The 21,938-nt window shown below is 40.5% G+C and overlaps 1 protein-coding gene across 4 annotated transcripts in view; it reads left to right on the forward strand.

Moving 5' to 3' along the window:
• The first annotated feature begins 4,100 nt into the window (after nt 1–4,100).
• The window catches only part of Ptprc (protein tyrosine phosphatase receptor type C), a 91,734-nt gene continuing 73,896 nt past the window's right edge, over nt 4,101–21,938 (forward strand). For 3 of the 4 annotated variants that reach the window (XM_051183188.1, XM_051183190.1, XM_051183189.1), the window contains exons 1-2: nt 4,101–4,183; nt 4,266–4,382. In XM_051183188.1, coding sequence (XP_051039145.1) covers nt 4,310–4,382 — 73 coding nt within the window. In that variant the 5' untranslated portion in view covers nt 4,101–4,183; nt 4,266–4,309. The remainder of the gene's footprint in view (nt 4,184–4,265; nt 4,383–21,938) is intronic. The other variant, XM_051183192.1, reaches the window with a different exon arrangement.

Consider the following 21,938-nt stretch of genomic DNA (forward strand, 5'->3'; position numbering starts at 1 on the left):
TTTTGGACTGTGGGTATAGTTTTCTAGACAACTTCCTGTTGTCTGTAATTGTTGGGAGACCCTGAGAAGATTCAGGATTATGGTCAAGTCCTGACTGGAGTATTCTGTGAGGCTGGATCATCTCAGCCAGCAGCTTTGAAGCTGCTCTGGATGCAGAATTCTAACAGAGGCATTTTGAGATGTTGGATCACCTGTACCATCCTCTTTCATTGGTGAATGGTCAGTCCATTGCTCTGAGAATACATAAACTTTCAAAGGTAACACATGTGTCTGTATTAATACAAGTACAGACTGTATATTGTACATAAGTCAGTTAAGATGATTTTTTGTTTGTTTTGTGTTTGAGCAGGTAAAATATACACCACGTGACTTGAAGTTGTTTTAGGTTAATTTTTTGTTTGTTTGATTTTATGTCTGTAGTCAGGATTTTAGGGGGTCTTCCCAGATCAAACCTGATTTTCTTTAACCCAGAATGAATCCCACAGTCTTTAATTTCCTGTGGAAATAAAGGCATAACCTCTCCCCCAAAATAACACATCTTTTGACTTAAATTCTGAAGTCAAGATATCTTTAAAATATATAGGTGGGTTGAATCTAGAGTTTTTATAATCTAGTGTCTCTTAGCAGCCAACACAATAACATACAGGATCCAGACTCTGAGTTTCTTTTGTATTACTTTATTACCTTTTTAAGGATTTTGTTTTACTATTTGAAAACTATACAGTATATACTCATTTTCTTCTCTTTCTCTTGTGAGCTTACACACATTTTCAAACACACTGTGACCCATTTAGAGGCTTTTTTTTTTTTGGTCTGAAGCTGACCTTACTTTGCATCTATAACCTTTTCAGTCTGCATGAGCAAAAAACAAAACCTACCCAACAACCAACAAAACAAGCAAACTGCTGTGTAACTTAAATCGTGGCGTGTTCTCTCTATCCCGTTAAGCTACCTGGAGGCTGTGCAGTGTGCTCCAGGTTCGATGTGAAGTGTTACCCACGCTGGGGAAGGCTTTTGTGATGCAACTGTCTTTGGGTCTCCTCTACTCCTCTAAGTAACCTCTTACCCAAACTCCTAAAAGTGACCCCAGTAAAACTCATTGGTTCATTGAATTGAACTTTGGAAGTATTCTCATTTTGGTCTGTTGGGGGTTCCTTATCTGTGTTGAGTAAACATGTGTGTTGTGTCTCCGAAGGAAGTATTTTGTCATACAACACACAGGGATAGCCTCCTTGTCCTTTCCAGGAGATTATCATACAGCAGACACATGTTTGTCCCCTGGCTCTTATAATCTTTCTACCCCTTCTTCTGAGATGTTCCCTGGACCTTACACACAGGGATTGTGTTGTATCCACTGGCTTTGGGTTCTCCACAGTCAACTGATCTCTGCATTATGACTAGTTTATTATCTAAAGTAGTTTCAATTTGCTACAAAAAGAAACTTCTTTGATGTGGGCATGACAGCTACATTCATCTATAGATATAAAGATAAGTTTTAGATTGCAGGTGTTAGGATTTATGCTCATCTAGTAAAGTGGTAGTAGCAGGTTCTCCTCTAAGGTCTATGACCCGGACTCACCCCAGGTAGTTGCCAAGGTTCCTAGTACGATACATAATTTCCCTCCCGTGGGATGGACCTAAAGTTCAATCAGATTGCTGTTGATTAGCACCCAGATATGAGCGCCGCTTTGGTTACCTTTAGGGATATCTTCATGTGTTGCCCATTTATAGCGGTTCACAGGTGGCTGAGCAGGACTATTTATGGCCTCCCTCCCTCCCCAAGCAGATGGTACAGTGAAAACTAGCCCACAGGAAGGAGGTTTCAGATTGGGTATAGCTTTTCAGATAAGATCTGAGCCCTGTGTCCAAAGTGTGTGTGCTACCTTCAGTGATGGGAACTTACCTTCAGCCTCTTCGAGACAACCAAGGGTACTGCCAAGAATCTGCATCATTTCAAAAATCACGTGGACTACCCTGGCTGACTCAAAAGGAAGTTTCTCCAGTCTTCCGTTGGAGGTTTTGTCGGATGGTCTACGGATCTTGTGGAGAGTACTGTCAGGACAAAGTGGCAGAGCTTATATGTATTATATAATTTGGGTGAAAGACAAAAATAGTGTGGTTCCTCGAGGCTTTAAAAAATTGGTAAATTAGAGCTTAAGCTGATCCTGCAGCTCTTGGAAACCAAAGTAATAGGGAAACATGTTTTAACTAGCAAAAAATGTGTCTGCAGGGTGCTGAGTAGATTTCCCAGTGGGCACACACACACACACACACACAAAGCTACAAAACCCTACAGGTTTTTTCTAATTGGGGATTCTATGACTTTGGGGGCTCTGACTGCCTACCTATCACCCATATATTACCTACATACTTCAAACAATAAACTGTGGGTGTGCTTTTTTTTTTTAATGCAAATATATCGCATAATCTAACTAGATTTATTTAATTGCACTGGTGAATTCATGGTGACATTTTTTTTTTAACCAGTAGGCATATTCTTAATGGTAAACTTACTAAGGATGCCATTGCAACATGAAAGGAGCATATTAAATTCTTAACTGCATTCTAAACACGAATCTTTATACCTACAGATGAAGTATAGCATTCTATCCTCTTCAAAAGTTCTTGTTCCATTTTGCAGTAGATAGAGACCATACAGGAAGCCACAACTGGTCAAATGCAGAGAACCACTGACCTTGAGATACCCATTCCCAACTGATGAATCTATAACACAACCCCTATACTCAAGGCTCCGGAAACGTCAAAGAAGGAGGAACAGAGAAAGTGTAAAAGTCAAAGGACCAGGAAGCCTGCTGAAAGAGAATCAGCTTCCCCAGGGTGACACCCCTAATCAGTTAAGTGATGTGGTTAGCCCTAAACACACATAGACACACGTGAACATAGACACAGACACAAACACCTATGTACACACACACACACCAGCATACACACACAAACACACAACACCAAGCAAACTCAGTAGGCTGTAAGTGTGTGTGCAGAGTAACAGTAATAGTCAAAAGTTTCCAGCTCACATTCCTGCTCCTCTATTCCCCCCTCTCTTCCTGAAGTTCCCCTGGGGCAGACAGGACATTTCCTGTTTTCCTCTTCTTCTTCCTCTTTCTCTTCTGCCCTCTCTCTCTCTCTCTGTCTCTGTGTCTCCTTACCTCTTTTCTCTTTCCTCCCAGCCACCTTCCCTTTCTAATAAAACTTCTTACAGAGAGAGAGACAGGGAGAGACAGGGACAGAGAGACAGAAAGGCCATGAATTGGAGATTAAACAGTAGTTTGGACATGGTTGGGGTTCCGGGAAGAGAGGAGAGGGGAAATGGTATAAACAGGGTACACATGTGAAACAGAGCAGGCTTGTGTGTGATAATGGATGGGAACGTAGCGTGATAAAAAGAAAACAAGTTAACTTTGAGAAAGACAATCCTTGGTCTCCATTACTCTCCCTTCACTGGCGAATAGCAAAGGGCAACTCCAAATGTACAGGCATTCCAGTGTGCAACCAGAATTCCCTGAAGCAGGAAGGGGATTCTAACTCTCCTGTTCATAATACCTGCATAAAACCAAGTGAAACCAGGACAAACAAACAGAAGAAGAATCTGGGAGGCTCCCTAAGCCCAGTGGGGGTAGTTTGCATAGGAAAGTCACAGACCTGAGACTTTGAGCCTCAGCTCCTGATCGAAAATAACAGTTGTTAGGCATAAGCAGAAAGACATTTAGTTTGGTTCACTTGATCCTCTGAAACGGGTTTCAGAGCCTCGTACCAGCTCAGTCAATGTGTTACCTTGCCAACCCTTATGGGAAATCTGTTTTGCCATCTCTTGGATAAGAAAATGAGGGATGAACTGGGAATGAATGTATCTGAATCAAGCTTTCTCAAAAGGTTATTGTAGAGGAACGACTTGTAAGTAGCTCTAGACCATCTTCCCTTAGAAGAAAACTGAGAACTACCAACAGCATAACACTTGAATTACGGAAGTAAGCCGTGGCACTGACTTTGAACAACTTTTTTTTTTTTTTCAACTTCCTGCAAAGAGGACCTTTACAGTATTTTTGGAGAAGTTAGTAAAACCGAATCTGACATCACCATTTAGCAGTTCATGCAGCTAGAAGTGGTCTGTTCTTAGGGTTAGCAGAGAAGGAAACCTGCTCCCCATCTGATAAGACGGTACAGGGTACGCACTCATTTCTTGTATTTTTGGCTTAGCTTTCCAGAGTCAAACTTCTAGAGAGATTAACCATTCTTTTGCCTTTCAGGGGGACGCGTGCCATTTCTAAGGGGACACAGCTGATCTCCAGATATGACCATGTATCTGTGGCTCAAACTCCTGGCCTTTGGCTTTGCCTTTCTGGACACTGAAGTGTTTGTCAGAGGTGAGCACCATGACGTTAACTTTTACTTCCTTGAATGTTGTTCCTTTTGCGGGGATTTGAAAGGGGATTTGAAATGGCTATTTTTAAAGTTTTGTGATGGAGCCTGAAAGTAAGAAGGGCTCACTATTCTGTGTTTAAGGTTGTGGCTCGGAGAAACAAGGCCTATGTCAGGGCAGCATGTGCTGTTTCTCTTCAAAAGACAAATGTTTTGCGGGGAAGAAGACACATTTAATAGGAAAACTGTCTCAGCCTCTCTATTTGCCAACTGTTCAAGGATGCTACTAAAGCAACAGACTTGTACGTGCATCTATGACAGTCAAAGGAATTGTTAAATAAGTCTTTTTTTTTTTTTATGCTTTTGAGCAAAATATGAGCGGTTTGAAAATCATGAGATGGCTTTGGTTGTGCGTAAGGCAGTCTCTTTGGATGGGAGGTTGTTTCCTCAAAATGTTCATGGCTGTGAAAATGGGGTCTCAAATGCTTGACTACAGAAATGCTCAAAGGCGAGTTAGGTGCTTTTCAAGCAACCCACTTTTCATATTGTCTTATCAGGGAACGAATATGTGAATTAGTTACTTTAGTTCCTCCACAATGGTTCTTATGAATTTTGCTGTGGAAATTCTGGTAGAGCCACCGCCCTTCCTGGGTGATGGGTAGATAGATAACACAGCCCTGCCTGACAAGGTGGAAATATGAAAATCCCTAGGAATCACAAAACGCTGTGCCCTTGTTGACTTGCTTAAGTTTGAGATCTTCCCACACTTCTGGTCTGGTCAATAGATACATCTTGAGTAGCTTCAGTTTGGGATGCGAGTTTTTGTTGATTATTAAGTTACTTATAAATATCATTTCTCCATATAATGTTTAACCCAAAGCTCACTGATGATGAGTCTCTGTAGAAATTTCAAAATAATTTTTTTAATGGGAAAAAAATATTTAAATCTAATCAGAATTCAAATTTTAATTTTTTCTTGTGTTTACTGTTCTCATTTTCCTTGGGAAAACAGGGCACCAATTAACTGTTGAACACATCGCCCAAGTAAATTTTATTCTTGGTCATCTATAGGCTTGAGGGGAAATATACAGCCTGGGAAATTTTTTGTTCTTATTATCACAATAATTTTGTTTTGCTTTTTAATTGGAAAGATGAATTTAAAAAACCCATTTAGGTCAGCTGTGAATTTGTTTGGTTTAGGTTTTCAGCATGGAGATGATTTTTAAAAATTCATAGAATTAGAGCGTCTTGTCATAATGCACAAACTACTTCTTATGTTACCATCCCTCTATTATTTGTGTTATAAGTTAAAGGAAATTATGAGGAAGAACTTAGTATGCCATATTTCCACTTGTAAGTAGTCCCTTCTTAGGGTAAATTACAAATTCTTTTTAAGTGAATATGAAAAAAACCTGGGATACCTTCCGGCCTCAGAGCAAGTCACCCTCAAAGTTTTATATCAGGTTACTTAGGTTTTTTTTTTTTTTTTTTTTTTTTTTTTGCAAAATAAGTACATTTGAATTCATCCATCAAAAAGTGTATGAAGGGACCTAGAAACCTTTAAGTCATCCTTGCTAAATATTTTGTTCTATAAATTAATAGATGTAGATAATTAATCAACATACAGATGATAGGTAGCTGATAGAAAGATTTTCTCCCATAATGCTGAGGGTAAATACTTCTCTATACAACACTGATAGTCTTTCTTAACATGTGTATTTATGGTTGGAAACACACATACAATAATCGTTTGCACTAGAAAATGGTGCTTAACATTTCTATGCACATTTTTGATTCAGCTTATATACTTGAGAATGTATTAAAGCTTTCAAGTGTATACTTCTCTTTTATTAAGAAACAAATGTCTTGGGTCCTACATTTTATCTCCGTGCGTTACATTGACTCAGTATCTACAGGAAATAAACTTCCAGGCAACAACTTTCTATTGTATGCTTTAGGAAAATAAAGAAGTACCATAAATTATAAATGAGGTGTGAGTGGAAAATACACACCACTCCAGCGTGTTATCTAACTCCTGAATCCGGAAATCCGCATGAGACGAAGGCCAAATTTAAGTTCTTCCAGGCCAGCAGTAAAGCTGTGTTCATATTTATAAAATATCTCTGGTCCTGTTCTGCTTTCTGCATCTTTGTCATGGCAGCTGGACACAGGATGCTTGTTCAAAAGTTCTAAATGGTCCTAGGGCCCAGTGATGGAGGAGAGAGTACAGGTCGGGTGCAGGTTTTCTAACTCTCGTCGAGTCCTAATGCTAGCCCTATCTGACACCCATCATCTAACAGCTAACAGTGTCTTCAGTTGAGCCCCAAAGAGTGTGCAGTGAGTTCTGTTATGAGTCAGAACGGTGAAAATTCATTTCCTGAGCACAATTCTTAATTTTCCACCGACATTAAAATACCTCATGTAACAAACATGTTCTTGGCTCTATACACTGCAAGAATTTGACACAGATTATGTATTGAAATTGGGCGGCGCTCCTGTTAAGTTCTAAAAATATCCCGACAGCCCGGGATGTGGGAATGATGATTTACTACTTCACATTTTTATTTTTTTATTCATGTATTTATTTATTTACTTACGGCTAAAATGTTTTCTGTGACCATTGCCATTGGTAGGGTGTGAAAAGCATTTTCTTAGAGGGAAGAAAGGTTGGATTGGAAATGTGGGGTCCGTCTCTTGCTCGACACACTGAGCTCAGGGTGAAAGAGTGGTAAACTGCCTTCTCCATTCAACTTGGTATCTTTCCAATAGTGACGAGCATTGAGTGCAGCCTGTAGATGTTTCTACATTGCTCATGCTGCGTAGATACCGACATACAGACACACACATAAAACACATGTACACAGTGCTTTTCTATTTGTTGTCTTCTACTTTGCCTTTTTCTACCTGGTCTCTACATGCGTTTAGCTGAACAATACTGAGTTTCTGTGAGCACTAATCCTCCGGCAGGGTTAGTTTCCCTCAGTCCAGATTATTTCCTCTGTGCTTGTGAGCTCCTTTCCACCGTCCAAACAAATCCTTCAGGAATGGAAAAGCTCTTTTCCGAAGTGCATTCGCTCACATGTTCCACAAACAGCTGGAAGCAATAAGGAAGTACAAACCCGTCTGCTCCATCTCTGTTGAGATCGCCTCAATTCCAGGCTCCGCTATCTTTTGTCTGTAACATGGGAAAGTATTTTTTTTTTTTTTTTACCAGTATGAATCTCATCCTTTCTTCATATAACTTAAAGTATTAAATTCGTGAGGGGAGGGGAGGTTCCTGAGATTTCCTCATTGGTTATATTCTCTGTTTTTAAAATGCAAGCATGCATTCAGGGTACACATCATGACATTGATTCTGCCATGTGAGCAGATAGCGGGTGTTGGTTTTACTCGCCTCTCCTATTCCATACTCCTCTTCCTGAACAGCTTTCTCTCTTCCTCCCCCTCCCATTCCCTCCCTTTTCCATCCTCATACCCCTCCCCTCCCCTCCCCTCTCCCTCCCTCCCTTCCTCTCTTCTCTTTTTCCAATTTCCCATGACTTATTATTCAAACAGAACAAGTGGGAAGTGGTTTTTACACCGAGTTCTCCTTCACCCTCCAGGCCTTTAAGGTTCCGTGCACATCCGGTTTCCTGTCTGACACTTTCTATCACTCTTCCCTGGAATCTGTCAAGGGTTATTTCAATTATCTTGATGATGACGGAGACAGATGAACTGGTGTTTTTAACTGCCTGTACCCAATATGAAAGCAGAAGCTATGTATTGTATCTTCCTGACATTCTATCTCTGACTTTGTATCTGGGTTTGGGTTAGTTTACAAGTATCTTATGGAATCCCTTGTTAATGCTGTAGATAAGAATGATGATGGCTATAGAGGAGGAGGAGGAAGAGGAGAGGAAGAACAGAGGGGACGGAGAAAAGAAGGAGGTGGACAGGGAGGGGGAAACCTCACAGAGGAAGGCCAGAAAGAGAAAAGGAGCAAACAGAGAAATTTAGAAGGCAAACTGGGAACGTGGAAATAGAAATTCTCTTAAGATTGTTTAAATTTATTTTTTTATGCACGTGTTTATATTTTGATCCTTCTTTGTTATTTACCTCTTTCCTATCTATTTCATTTGTTGGGAAGAATATCCCTGACTTCTTAAAAATGCATGGCTGCAGGGTATTTTTTCCTTGAAAGGCTCTTGCTAATATCTTGTTGGTGAGATTCGTTTTTTTCAGAGAAAGATGCCCTTGGGAAGGGGAGTCAGGAAGGAAGAGGGAAAGGCATGTAGCAACACTAAGTGAGTGGGCCAGGACAGCTTCTGCAAATGCTGGGTTGGATGCTCATGTTGCTGGCCTGGGGCTCCCTTCAAAGGTGGATGGGAAATACTGGACGCACAAAGTTCGCCAAGAACCTGAGAGTTATTTCTCTTCATTTAGTGGGACAATGGACTCTAACCAGAGTAGACAAATAGTATATCTATATAAGGATGATTCCTTCTGTGGATGAATACAGTATTAATGAAGACATTCATTTTCTATTAAATTAGTGATGCAGAAAGAAACTGTAATGAACTCAGTTTCTGTCCAAACAAATTATCAGCATTTTTCAGTACTAGACTCCAACCTTGTACCAGTTGCCTGATACTAAAGATCAGCATGGCTTCTGTTCACACAAAGATGGGACTTCTCAGAGAGGTCACAAAAACAAAAATTAAACATCCCAGGCTATTCGCTTAGCAGCAGCATATAATATCTATCTATTGATGTGTAATATTCAAATCTACAAACATAAAAACTACAGTGGTCATAGCTCAATATTTAGATTTATCAATAAATAGTTTTTTAAAACGGTTGAATCCTTAACAATAAATACTAAGTCTTGATTCAGCCACTGTTAGTTTTTAAATTTTATTTTTGAATTTCAGTATTACATTCAGTACAACAAAATCCAGTTTTTTTTTTTTTCATGTTTTCCCAAATTTGTCAGGGCCAGTGTGAGCATTCTGAAGCATCTGCTGTGTTAGTTTCTGACCATACCATGAAGTGAGAACCCCTGCAGACAGATTCATCTTGAGATTTTTGTTGTTGTTGTTGTTAAGAAAGAATTTTAATTATTTCTTAGCTAACCAATGGGAATGCCATTTGTAAGACTGCTCTCCAGTCTGTTGGAATTAGTTTGATCAATGATCACTCATTTGCATAGTATTCTGATTAGCTTATGCACCTTGTGCCAGTTTCTTCTTCCTCAGTGGGACAGTTGACTAACGAACAGGGTCACAGTATACAGTGATGAGTAGGAAGCCTCAAAGCATCCCACTGTGGCTCCTTGTGTTTAATAAAAATGAAAGCAATTAGCACTGTGGACACAAACTTTGGTTGAATCCCTCCACACATCTGGAGCTTTATCTGTGGCCATACTGTTGTTGGAACCTAGATTTTTCTAAGAGGAGTTGCCTCGGTTGGCCCTCTTCTCCCCCACCTCCCCCTTCCATGATCTAATTATAATTGCTCTTCAAAATTTAGCTCAAAAGTCTTATCCCTGGGGCTGTGTCCCCTCTCCTCCGCATCCTGTGCTATGAGCGTTCTGTGCTGGAGGAGTCTTAGGAGTGCCTTTCCTTCCTCCGTTCCCCATTTCTACTTCCTTCTCTCTGTACCTGCAGAACCTCTGTAGCCATCACTGGAGGCTTTCTTATTTACCAGTGTCCAGTGGCCCCAAAGACTGCCTTATGAAGGGATGAGCAGTCTGCGAATGTGACCCTGTCCTGTGTGAATAAAGCGCTTGGAAAGTCATATGAAAAATTTGACTCCTGCCCTTTTATTAATGTTGTTCATGTAACTTACTCAAGATGAAATGTTCTATGTGGCAGGAATGTCAAGAAATAGAAGAAATTGTACAGACTCTAACATTATGCCCACCCACCCCCTTTAGATCACGTGCTATGAGTCAAATCCTCTAAATTTTCCCTAAGCAAACCATGGTTGTTTTATAGACAGATTGAGAGATATAGAAATAAATAGACTCGGAGTATAATCAAAGTGATGTTTCCCAATATGAAGAGAAGTATGTTGTTGGTACCCACGACCTAAACTGTCTCTCAGTTTTCATTTAACAAGGTCAACTAAATCCATTCAGTTATTTAACTTGGAATCTGCCGAATGAACTAGCATTTGGTGGATGAGTTCTCCCCCACAGCATCCACAAATGCCACCCCTTCCTCTGGTGCACATGAGGTCTGTGATCAGCAGCTCGCTGGCTAAAATGAGATTAGGGTCTTCCCAGTTTCCCACTCCAAACCCTTCACCGTTTAAGACATAATACTCAACACACAAACAGAACTCATTGTAAACTTTCTTCTTCGGGGCAGCAGTTTGCGTAAGACATTTCAGCAGAAGATGTCCTGGAGCTCCCTTCAACTGTGCAGATGATTGTATGTTTAATGGAAAAGAAAAAGGTGGTAGACACTAACAGGAACTGGGAGATTCCTGATCTGCTACACCTGTTTGGTGACCTGTTGTCAGCAGAAAATACGCACATGGAGAAAAGTCTTAAGGCAGGCATCTGCTTTTACTACCACACAAAACAGCTCCAGGCTTAATGAATTCCAGAGTAACATGGTAAAAGTCATCAGCTAGTCACAAATTAGGGCTGGTGGTGGAATAGGGGAGGCCTCCATTTCAACCCGGGTCTGTCTGTCTGTCTGTCAGTCTATTCACTTAGGGTTAAGTCCATCTTGCTAATGTTCTAACCTGAAAACCGGCTACTTGGAGGATGGCAGTTCTCATACATAAAACACAGCAGGAAGAAATTGTAGCCAGCTATCCCCAAGGCCCTCTGTGTCCAGCATCCACCACAGCCCCGCCCACTTGGTTAAGCTCCTTCTAAGGGCCATCACTGGATGGTTCTTTTGCACATCGTTGGCAAAATCTAACTAACGCGTTTGAGATTGTGTTTCTCTGTTGAAAAGAACAAGAAGCATCTTTGATTAATGTGTTTCCCACAAAAGCCAATGCCAACCAAGTGATGAAGAAGTGATATGACGGGAGCCTAGGAGTTGGAGGGAGCACAGGATTGAGGGTCTCTGAAGGTGGGTGACCAGAGAAAAACATGGACCCCCCATTTAACCTGCTTTTGATATTATACCAAGTGAGAGGCATTGAGTAATTTACTCGTGTCTAATTTTTTTTTTTTTTTGAAGTGCAAGGGAAGCAATTTGACCTTTGTTAAATACTTTGATCATGGAAAACACACAGTGTTCTCATCTTACCCCAGGAAGTACAGGTATCAGCTCACCCTTTCTACAGTCATCCCATAGCACAGCAGATGCATCCCACAGCCATGTTGCACGTTGCCCACATTTCCCCTCTAGACACAGGTTGTCTCGATTTCAGGGGAAGCGGGGTTGTTTACTGATACCTTAGTACAATAAATATGGATTGCCAGTCAAAGATTGTAGATCACAGATGTTGAGTTTTTAGACACAGATTTCCAAATACCCATCTGATGTTAACTCATTCCCTATGAGCACTGGATATGCCTAGGTTCCAATGGCCTGGGTTATTACTACAATATGAATTTTATTATGGGTACTTCAGACATGATCAAAACATAAAGTGGAGGGCTGGAGAGGTTGCTGGGTAGTTTAAAACAACAACAACAAAAAGCTTATAATGGTTAAAACCCATTCAGTAATTGGTTCAGAGTCTTGGCTGTGAGAGAGAGACACAAGGCTACAGAGTCTGGTTGCTGAGCAGAGTAGATACAAATAATATCAGCTTCAGTCATGTACAGGCAAGGCCAATTGTAAAATGTAACCTAGATTCTGCTGTAGCCCTGCTGCTGCCAGGAAACGCTGTGCAAATTACGCATCACGGTCTCAGTTTCTTCAGATGTGAAATGGGAATAAAAACAGGAACTGTTGAGTGAGATAATCTAGTCCCTGAATCAGTTGCTAGCAGAGTGCTACCACCTCTGAGTAGGAAATTATTCTAAAGAAAGCATCCCTTCTTCCATGCAGAAGATGCTCACATCTGAGAAAGAAAAAGTTACTGAGGAATATCCACATACTAGTAAGTGCTGTAGTGGGAATTAAACAGTGTGGTGTGTGAGAAGGCCAGATCCAGGAGTGCATGTTTCTTTAAGTGGAGTAGTCAAGGAAGGCCTCCTTGAAGACAAGTCATTGGGCCACGTGTTGACTGACATGAGGAAGAATATGATGTGATGAGTATTGGGCAAGTACAAAGGTCCCCTGGTTAAAGCAGAGAAATCAATGTGTTTCACACATGGAAAGGTCAAGTGTAGCAGCCTGGCGAGCAAAGAGATGAACAGCAGACAAGTACAGAGCTCACCTTAAGCCAGGCACAGTGTCTTTAGTCCCAGTACTCGGGAGGCAGAGGCAGGCCGATCTCTGTGAGTTCGAGGCCAGCCTGGTCTACAGAGTGAGTTCCAGGACAGCCAGGGTTTCACAGTGAGACCTGTCTCAAAACAAAACAAGACAAAATAGAATTCACCGTGAGTATACCGAGGCCATTTGGAATCTTTAAGAAGAGGACCATCTGATCTTATTTCTGTGTTAAATGCACTTCCCAGGATGCTATAAAGAAAATATGATCAATCCTAGAACAGGAAGGCTTGGTGGTGGTGGTGGGGGGGAGTGGAGAGAGACATCTACTTAGAACCAAGAAAAGTCGCTTAGGAAGGGGACACGGGCAACATGGAAAATGATGCTGAGGAGGAATGATGGGAAACAAGACAAGCACTGAGGAGAAACAAAACACTTGCCTTGCACGAGTGTGAAGGGCTTAGAAAAATCTGCTGGTGTTCAACCGTAGATCATTCAGGTGCACGCAAGATTCCCAAATCCTGTCCCTTCTTGAAAGGTTACACAGAGTAGTCACGGTCATCACCCTCTGTAGTATGTGCTTTGGTTCCATGCGCTCTGGTGAAAACAGTTAAAAATAATAATACCTCGTTACTCAAAATGTGGGTGACTTGGAGCTTTGTTGTAAGATTTTTGTGTTTTGTTTTTTCAAGACAGGGTTTCTCTGTGTTGCTTTGGAGCCTGTCCTGGCACTCGCTCTGTAGACCAGGCTGGCCTCGAGCTCACAGAGATCTGCCTGCCTCTGTCTCCCTTTCTTGGGTGCTGGAATTAAAGGTGTGGTTGTTGTTGCTGTTGTTTTTATTATTGTTTAAAAGGTTGATTCTAAAGCAAATTTGAAAGCCAATTGGCTAGCAAGTAGGCAGAAATTAACAGCCTTAGTTAGACAGGTAACTAAAGTAACACATGTATCATTTTGACTTCAGGCACAGCAGGGTTTTGTTTGTTGAATTTTGATTAAAGTACCATTTGTTTTTGTGTTCACTGGTAACTACTTAATGAGAAAGGTATCTTCGTGAGGAAAAATAAAAGAGTTCTTATAACATCTCAGTGACACCTTGTTGCTTTCCTTGTAAATAATTCTACTTCTGTTTCCAGATAAGTAGTCACTGTATTCAAAACCATGTTCTCAAACGAAAAGCAGGATTTAAAGTACCAGTAGCATGTTCTAAGAGGAAATAGCCGTGTTTAATTTTCTTTGTTGTAACTTTAAGTACAAAAATTGAGGAAGAACAAATACGGAGAGGGAGGTAATGCTGAATATCTGTATTCCTGTTTCTCTACAAGTTGCCTAATGTACACATTTGCAGTCTACCGTGGCTGGGGATCAAACCAGGTCCGTATACATTGCTGGCAAGTGCCCTGCCACTGAGCTAAGTCCCTAGACCCTTGGCCATTCATTTCAATAAGGGAAGCCACGTGTGTCTAAACTCAAAGAAATGAGTGTTTTAAGTGTTTCTGGCACTTATTTTGTCCATTGTGTTTTTCTTAAATTGAAAACAGACACTAGACGCTTTGACAGTTTTCTGTGATGCTTGTAGTAGGAAATATGAAATGACTCTGGAGAAAGTAATGCTTTCTCTTTTTGCTCCTACTTAATTTTCATATTAGCATAAAGTGACTACCTGGGCATATCTGCTCAATTCCCATTTGAAAAAGTAATCAGGACCGAAAATGTATGAAGAAGGATGGAGGGAGGCAAATACATCTGCCAGCTGAATACCAGAAAGTAGGATTGCTACAATGTAGAAAGACCTACATTGCATAAGCATTGCAAAGTAAATGTAAGCTTTGGAAACCTAAATAATCTGTTCTCAAAAATTCTAGCTCTATTACACGCAGAAGCAGAACGTTTTTGTTTCAGGGGTAGATAAAAGTATGAGATAGAGATATGATTCGCTTGAAATGAAGGAGAAATGTGTTTTTTATAAATATGAACAGCTGTGATTGGCCCTTGCTGGACCACCAGACCATCCAGAGGCTCAGGCTGAGGGGTGTGGCTACCACCGGAAAGACACAGGTTCATGTAGAGGAGGAAGTCACCAGAGCCTTTGAAACAGCAGATTTTTCCCTTTTCTGAGCATAGACAGTGGTTTGTGAGGGCAGCTAGAAGGCATGAAAAAACCAACATGGAGGATGGCCAGTGAGAGATCAAAGACAAGTGGATTCTCAAAGCTCTGGATGTGAGACAAGCATGAAGAGGGACTTCAAAGATGGGGAACAGGATAATAAAAATAGTTTGAGTTGTCAAGTCTGAGAAGTGTGCCAGCTCTGTCATATTCCGTTGCGGGAGTGCTGTAAAGTGGAAGATACTTTCTATTCATTTCCATTTAATTACACATATCTCCCAATGTGTCTCAGCCGACTTAGAAGAAAACAAGTATATACCATGCTCAAACACAAACTCTTTTTTCTTACCCTTCCAATGGAATATATTCTCTTAGCATCAGTTTTTAACATTTATACATTTATTTATTTATTTTTGGTTTTTCAAGACAGGGCTTAGCTGTGTAGCTCTAGCTGTCCTAAAACTCATTTTGTAGACCAGGCTGGCCTTGAGCTCCCTGAAGTCTACCTGCCTCAGTTTCCCAAAGGGCTGGTATTAAAGGCGTGCACCACCATCACCTGGCTGTTTATGGTTTTAAATTTGGAGTGACTACAGAAAATCAATGTGAAAGCATTTCATAAATGTAATTAACAGGACAATACTAGGACTAGTGCAGTGTTTAAGTGTTTGGAAGTTTATAAAAGGGTTGGCATTCTGCTGCTACTAATACTTGCAGCTTTCACTTGGTTCTGCAAGAGTGTGGCATACGTTGAGGTCTTTCTTCAAAAACAAGCAACAGCTGATATGTTATTCTTTAAGTCAAAATGCAGAAAAATGAAATGCCCAGACATTCTTAATGCAAATTTCTGTTTTTTATTTCTTCCGATTTTTTTTGTTTGTTTGTTTGTTTTTCTTTCCCTCCAGTTCTTTAGGGGAATTCTTCATTTCTTCTTTAAGGGCCTCCATCGTCTGTGCAGGAGAGGTCTGTGTCCCAGGGAGCAACTGAGGTCACCAGGGATGGGTGGGATTTGGGGACAGAGTGGGATTTGCAGGGCTGTTGGTGTACCCTGCCTGCTACCCTGCTAGTGTGGTTTGAGATGGGTGGGAGAAGGATCCAGGGGTTTGCCTTTGGATGGAGGGCCCGGTGCCTGTGGCTTCCAGATGGGAAGCTGGTCACTCACCTGTCACCTGTCAGTCCTCTCTGGGCAGTAGTGTGGCTGAGGTCGCCAGGGTTCAGACTCCTATTTTGAAATTAATATGCTTTAAAGGCATCTATATTTGCTAAAGAACAGCAGATGAGAAAAAAAATGATGAATGCAACTCATAAAACGTGGTTTTGCACAAACTTGGCTCAAGTTTCCCTTTGGTCAGTGTTTATAAGAAAGAAACTTCTCGTGGTTGTAACATTTAACCAAAGGCTGAGTGTTATAATTTAGAAGGAAATTTTCACATAGATGTATTTTTGGCAAACAAAAAACCCTCACACATGGGCTTATGTTTTAATTCATCTATGACTCTATCCCTGTATATTAAATTGAAACAGAAAGTTTAGTTACTTTAAAACAAAAGTAAAACAAACATACCTTATTTTAAAAATCTCTCTTGGTTGGGAATTTCCTTAGATACTCACATTTCCAGAGCTATCAGAATTTGCCTTTTTCTCTTGGCCACACTTTTATGGCTGAACACCTGGATGGGATGGGAAAGGACCACTACATCCCCTGGATTTCCTAATTATCCTCTCTTATAGATACATATGCTTCATGCTTGTTAACAAAGTGGCCAGGGTTTAATATCTGCGGTTGTAACACATAGTTACATCGTGGCATTTCCAATGGCTTTTCAAATTAAATACATTTTTAAATTTCTTAAAAAAACAATATTGAGAGGTGCCCTTAAAACACATTAGGACTACAGATGTTTTCCTTCACAGTGTTAATTGATTTAAGGTCTATCAAAATGCTGCTAAAATGTCCAGAAGTTCTCAGTAATGATGGCACATAGATCATATATATATATATATATATATATATATATATATATATATATGGACATATATATATATATGAATAAAGAAAGAAAGAAAAAAAAAGAAAGAAAGAAAAACAACTCCAAACCCAAATAGTTTATTCTCCTCTGTTCAGATAAATTTGGTGGGATTGCAACAGCCAAGTCATAGTTAAAATTTTACTCTTATAAAGTAAGAGATTACTTTACAGTAAATAAAAGAGATATAAGGGGTGTGTATAGCACATAAACAAATACAGACCCTCAGTAGCAGTTACAGTTTCCGGAAGACAGAGAGCAACGCATTTTCCATTTTAATTTGTTGTTCTGCTTTACAGCGGTGCCAGTTTACTAACCTTTACTTTTATTTTTCTTCTAATTTTGAGATGATACTATAATCGCATCCTCTGCCCCTTTCCCTTCCTCCATCCAGCCCACTCATATACACCTGTCCTTACTCTCTTTCAAATCTGTGGACTGCTGTTTCTTCACTAATTTCTGTTACATGCATGTATGCGTATGCACGCTTAAATTCTTATACAGGCCTGCCGAGTCTGTGTAGTGTTATTTGTATGCCTGTTTTCAGGGTTGATCATTTGGTATCGGATACCCTGTTGCCTGGGGAAGACCTGCTGTCTGTTCTGAGCCTTGCTTGCCTGTAATTCTTCGTGTGGGGCTGAGGCCTTGGGCCCTGCACCCAGTTTACTTTGGGACAACCCATTGTCCTTGCTCAGCTCATGAGAAGGCAGGTGTGTTGCCTGCATCATGCATGCAGCCTCAGTTGATAAAAATACAGTGTGCTTTTCAGTCCTTTGACTAGGCTCCCTCTCTGAAGACATTTTAATTTCCTTTTACTTAACTTCAACCATGCTTGCCTGGTAGCAGAGAATGAACGACATATTCTGTAACCCGAGGGAACAAAAGTAAAGGGAGGTGGCTTGAAGTTCACATGAATGCGTGTGTGACGGTTGTATTTCAATACAATTTCTCTGAAGACTGTACTTTTATAGAAAATAACTGAACGTTAAAGCTAGATTTTTAGTACCAATTATTTTTCATTTAAAGTTATTATGAGTTACAGATGGACAAATGTGGGAGAAAATTTGTCTGAGGAGAAATTGCAATGGACTGGATCTGTCAAAAATGACTTAATTCAGTCTTTTGTTCTCATGACTTATTTCTCTTATACTTTCACAGAGTTTATATTACATAGATATAGTCAAAATTAGCTATTTTTTTTTGTATAATGGGATAGGAAGGAATGGGAATCACTTTCATGGACAACGTCATTTTTAAGTGACATGTCTACATGGAGTTTGTTGGGTACCTAACACGGTGTTCAAAAGGGACATCATATCATTTGCAAACACTTCAAGAGCTTGAAAACATTTGCAGGTGAGAATGTTGTCAGTTACTAAGATGATTAACAAATCAGTATTAATACATGTCCACTGCGAGAACTACACAGGTACCCACAGCTGCATGTGCTAAAGACAGTTAGCCCACTGTTTCAGGGACGGAGACTCCAAGTCATAGGTATCCATTAGTCCATGCTGTCTTTAAAAGAGACCCCTGCAACCTCGTAGGTAACGATTTCACATAATGTTTGTAAGGGAGAGCAAACACTAACGTTCCAGAATTGTTTCTCCTCTTTGCAAATGGAAGAAGTCTGGATCTTCAGTTTTTAGGTTAAAAGATGTTGCTTTCCTTCCTTCCCCCCTCCCTCCCTCCCTCCCTTCCTCCCTCCCTTCCTTCCTTCCTTCCTTCCTTTCCTACCTCTCTGCTCTTCCTGCCCCCTGCCCTTTCCTGGCCTTGGTAACTGTTGCTGCAGAATGAGGGCCTGGTACAGAGTCAGTGGGCTGCTAAGGGGCTGTTGCAACATTTTTAGATACCCGATTAGCAGTTGATGCCAAACCAAGGAACCAGGGTACAGAACTCTGTTACACAGCACAGGGCTATCTTCCTCATGCATTGCTCCACCTTCTCTGAGGAAGTGGACTGACTGTGTTTTGCAAGAAAGTCACGTCATGGAGGCAGGCTGTAGAGTGGGTACACAAGGGAAGTCTAGTTTCTGTGAGGGGGGAGTTGAGAGCTCAGGCATTGTTCACAGTCTTCCAGATGGACATCAAAACCGAGGCACCACATCCTGTGACTAAAAAAAAAAAATCGTTAAAGGGGGCAGACATGTATCTTAGAATAATAGAGCAGAACATTAGACAGGGAGATAAGACCACAAAAGGGAAACAATCGATTTGTGTTAAAATGGAAGTTCTGTTGTTTGTGTTTATAGGATGGGTGGACTTCAGTGTAGGATGAAATAAGAACACGTTACTCGAATCGCATGTGTGTATAACCATGTCTGCATTAAATGCTTTGATTTAACTTTTTCCATAGAACAAAGTTTATGCTCTGATCTAAAATATGTAGCTACTAGAGCAGTGAAAATTACCCACGTGTCCTTACTAATCACCCACTCTCACTTAACTAAAAATAAATCCCGACACACAAACCTGAGATGAATTGTATGTGCATATGTCTCCCATTTACTGAGCAATATCACTTATAATTTTAATAAATAGTACTTTTATTTCAATTTCTGTTGCTGCTTCTAGATTCTGACTCAGTCTAGAAGCAGAAGTTACAAAATATTGTGGGAAATCTTTTTATTTGTATTTTCTTCTCAATTCCCACCAAAATAGAAATACCAGAAGTCTGTAAAAGTCCCTTTTTTGCTGATTTCTGGGCCTCAGCTTCTTCCTGCCTTCAGATCTCCTGTGGTGACTTCACAGAGCCTCTGGCCAGCTATGATCACTGCTCAACAGCCATTGACTCACATCTCCCCTCTTCCTAAATAGGCACAGATGCGCCTACCATTCCCATGCCACTGACTCCTCTGTACCACTTCAGCTTGTATGGTAGATGGCGGGGCATTGGTGGCGCACACCTTTAATCCCAGTACTCGGGAAGCAGATGCAGGCAGATCTCTGTGAGTTTGAAGCCAGCCTGGTCTACAGAGTAAGTTCCAGGACAGGTTCCAAAGCCACAGAGAAACCCTATATGAAAAAACCAAACCAAACCAAAAAGCAAAAACAAACAAACAAAAAAACACGTATGGTAGCATTTCTTTCATAATTACACAGGAAGAGTCCAATTATTGTGGTACTTAAAGAATGTGATTAAGTTTAAACTCTATGAAATAATAGGTGTGTGTGTGTGTGTGAGTGTGTCTGAGAGAGAGACAGAGAGAGAATAAGAGAGAGTCTAATTTCTAAGACTGATTACTAGATCTGGAAAATTTGTGTCAAAGACTAGAAGAAGATGAGGCTTCTTTATACATGCTGGCAGATGGCTTTTTTATTATTATTATTATTTTTAATCGTTTGTCTCACTTCTTCCTAGCTTAAATCCAAATTGCTCCTCACGTTTAATTTCATCATCTCAAACATGCTACTTTCATAGGTGTTTGTTGAACAGGTTTGTGTGTCATTGTTCCCTGAACTTTTGTGTTTTGTGAATGCCTCCTCTTCCAGTTGCTGCTGACTCTGCTCAGGACCTCATACTTGCAAACCTCTGCTTTGAGCTCTTTCTCTGGCCGCAGGTGTATTTTTAACACGGTTATTGTCGTTACCCTTTACATTTCCTCCTCTGTGTACATATTTATGTTATGGTAAAGATCTTACATGAAGCTGTGTAAAAGATGAATGTGCATCTGAGGTCCAGGTATGATAGCCTCACAGTCATGGCCCGAGGTCACAAGGTTTTTGGCTGTGTTTTTTGGCCTGTGTGTTTAGGCTGGGCTTGTACTGTACTCCGTTTTCTTTTAGGAAGAATCTTAACTTAGAGTTTCTGCAATGCTCAGAGGAACTGAGACGGGTAACCTAGATTCCACTTTCCTTCCTAAGAAGCAAGTCCACAATCAAATGTAGATGACTTTTCCCCAGAGCCTCAGGTGCTGTCCATCTTGAGTTTACTGCTGGTAGAGTGGTTCAAAATGTAGCACTCTGCTGCCCAGGATAGTGCACCTGCCACTCTACCCTCAAACTTCAACCTCTAACCACGTGCCTGCTTGCTAACTTTCACACCAGGCTTTTGAAAACAACACACTTAGTAAACTCCACATCTTGTTGGACTCCTTTCATGGTGCAGTTGCAAGAAACCTCAGAGGCCAGCTATTACGGTCAAGGTCTGTAAGACATCACCCATCCTTCCCTACTGTTCCAACATTCTCTAGAGCCTATTTTAAAAGGCCCAGTTATAATCCTTCAGTGACTCAAGTGAATTGAAATTCGTATTTTCACGATCTTGCACTATAACTAAACGCGAGGGCTCTCAGACCATTTGGTCAGGATTCCTTGAACAGTCTTCAAAATAGTTTCATCCTCAAACACACTTGTGAACTCTATAGTTTTCCTGCATCGTGTGTACTCTTACCATGAAGATAACAGTTAAAATATTTATTTAAATGGTAACAACAATAGACTCAGTATGTGATAATAAAAATGACAGACATGAAAAACATTCTGTGGTGATATCTTTCTCACACATACAAAGCCTGTAAATAGTCAGGAGAAATAGTTTTGCAGTTCTTACAAGTCTTTTGTGTTTTTCGTTTGTTTGGTTTGTTGTTGTTGTTTTGAGAGAGGGTTTCTCTTTGTAGCTCTGACTGGGCTCACAAGGAACTGCTTTGTAGACCAGGCTGGCCTCGGACTCAGAGATCTGCCTGCTTCTGCCCTCAGTGTGTTGGGATTAAAAGTGTATGGCACCATGCCTTGCATTTTTACAAGTTCCTTATTTTAAAACCTGTCTACTTAGAGAAAGGCTTTGCTTTTCAGCTTCTGCAATACGAGATGCTTTACCGTTTCCGGAAAGATCGTTTACTAGTCAGAGAATGAGGGAGGCAAACTGGATTATTTTTTTTTGTATTATCATAAAAATAATACTAAATATACTACTCAATAATCATGATTTCCAGTTCAAAGAGTCCATGAGAGGCTCTTTGGGACACCACCAGTGTCTAGAACATGTTTTGAAAACACTGACTTCAGCCACCAGACTAGGATTGTCTCCTTAAAAAGTAGCATGGAACACGGCCTTACTGCAAGCGTTTGAACGTGTTTATGACATCTTCAGAGATGCTACATTTCTTA

The sequence above is a fragment of the Phodopus roborovskii genome, unplaced genomic scaffold (assembly GCF_943737965.1).
Source record: "Phodopus roborovskii unplaced genomic scaffold, PHOROB, whole genome shotgun sequence".
NCBI classification, from domain to species: domain Eukaryota; kingdom Metazoa; phylum Chordata; class Mammalia; order Rodentia; family Cricetidae; genus Phodopus; species Phodopus roborovskii.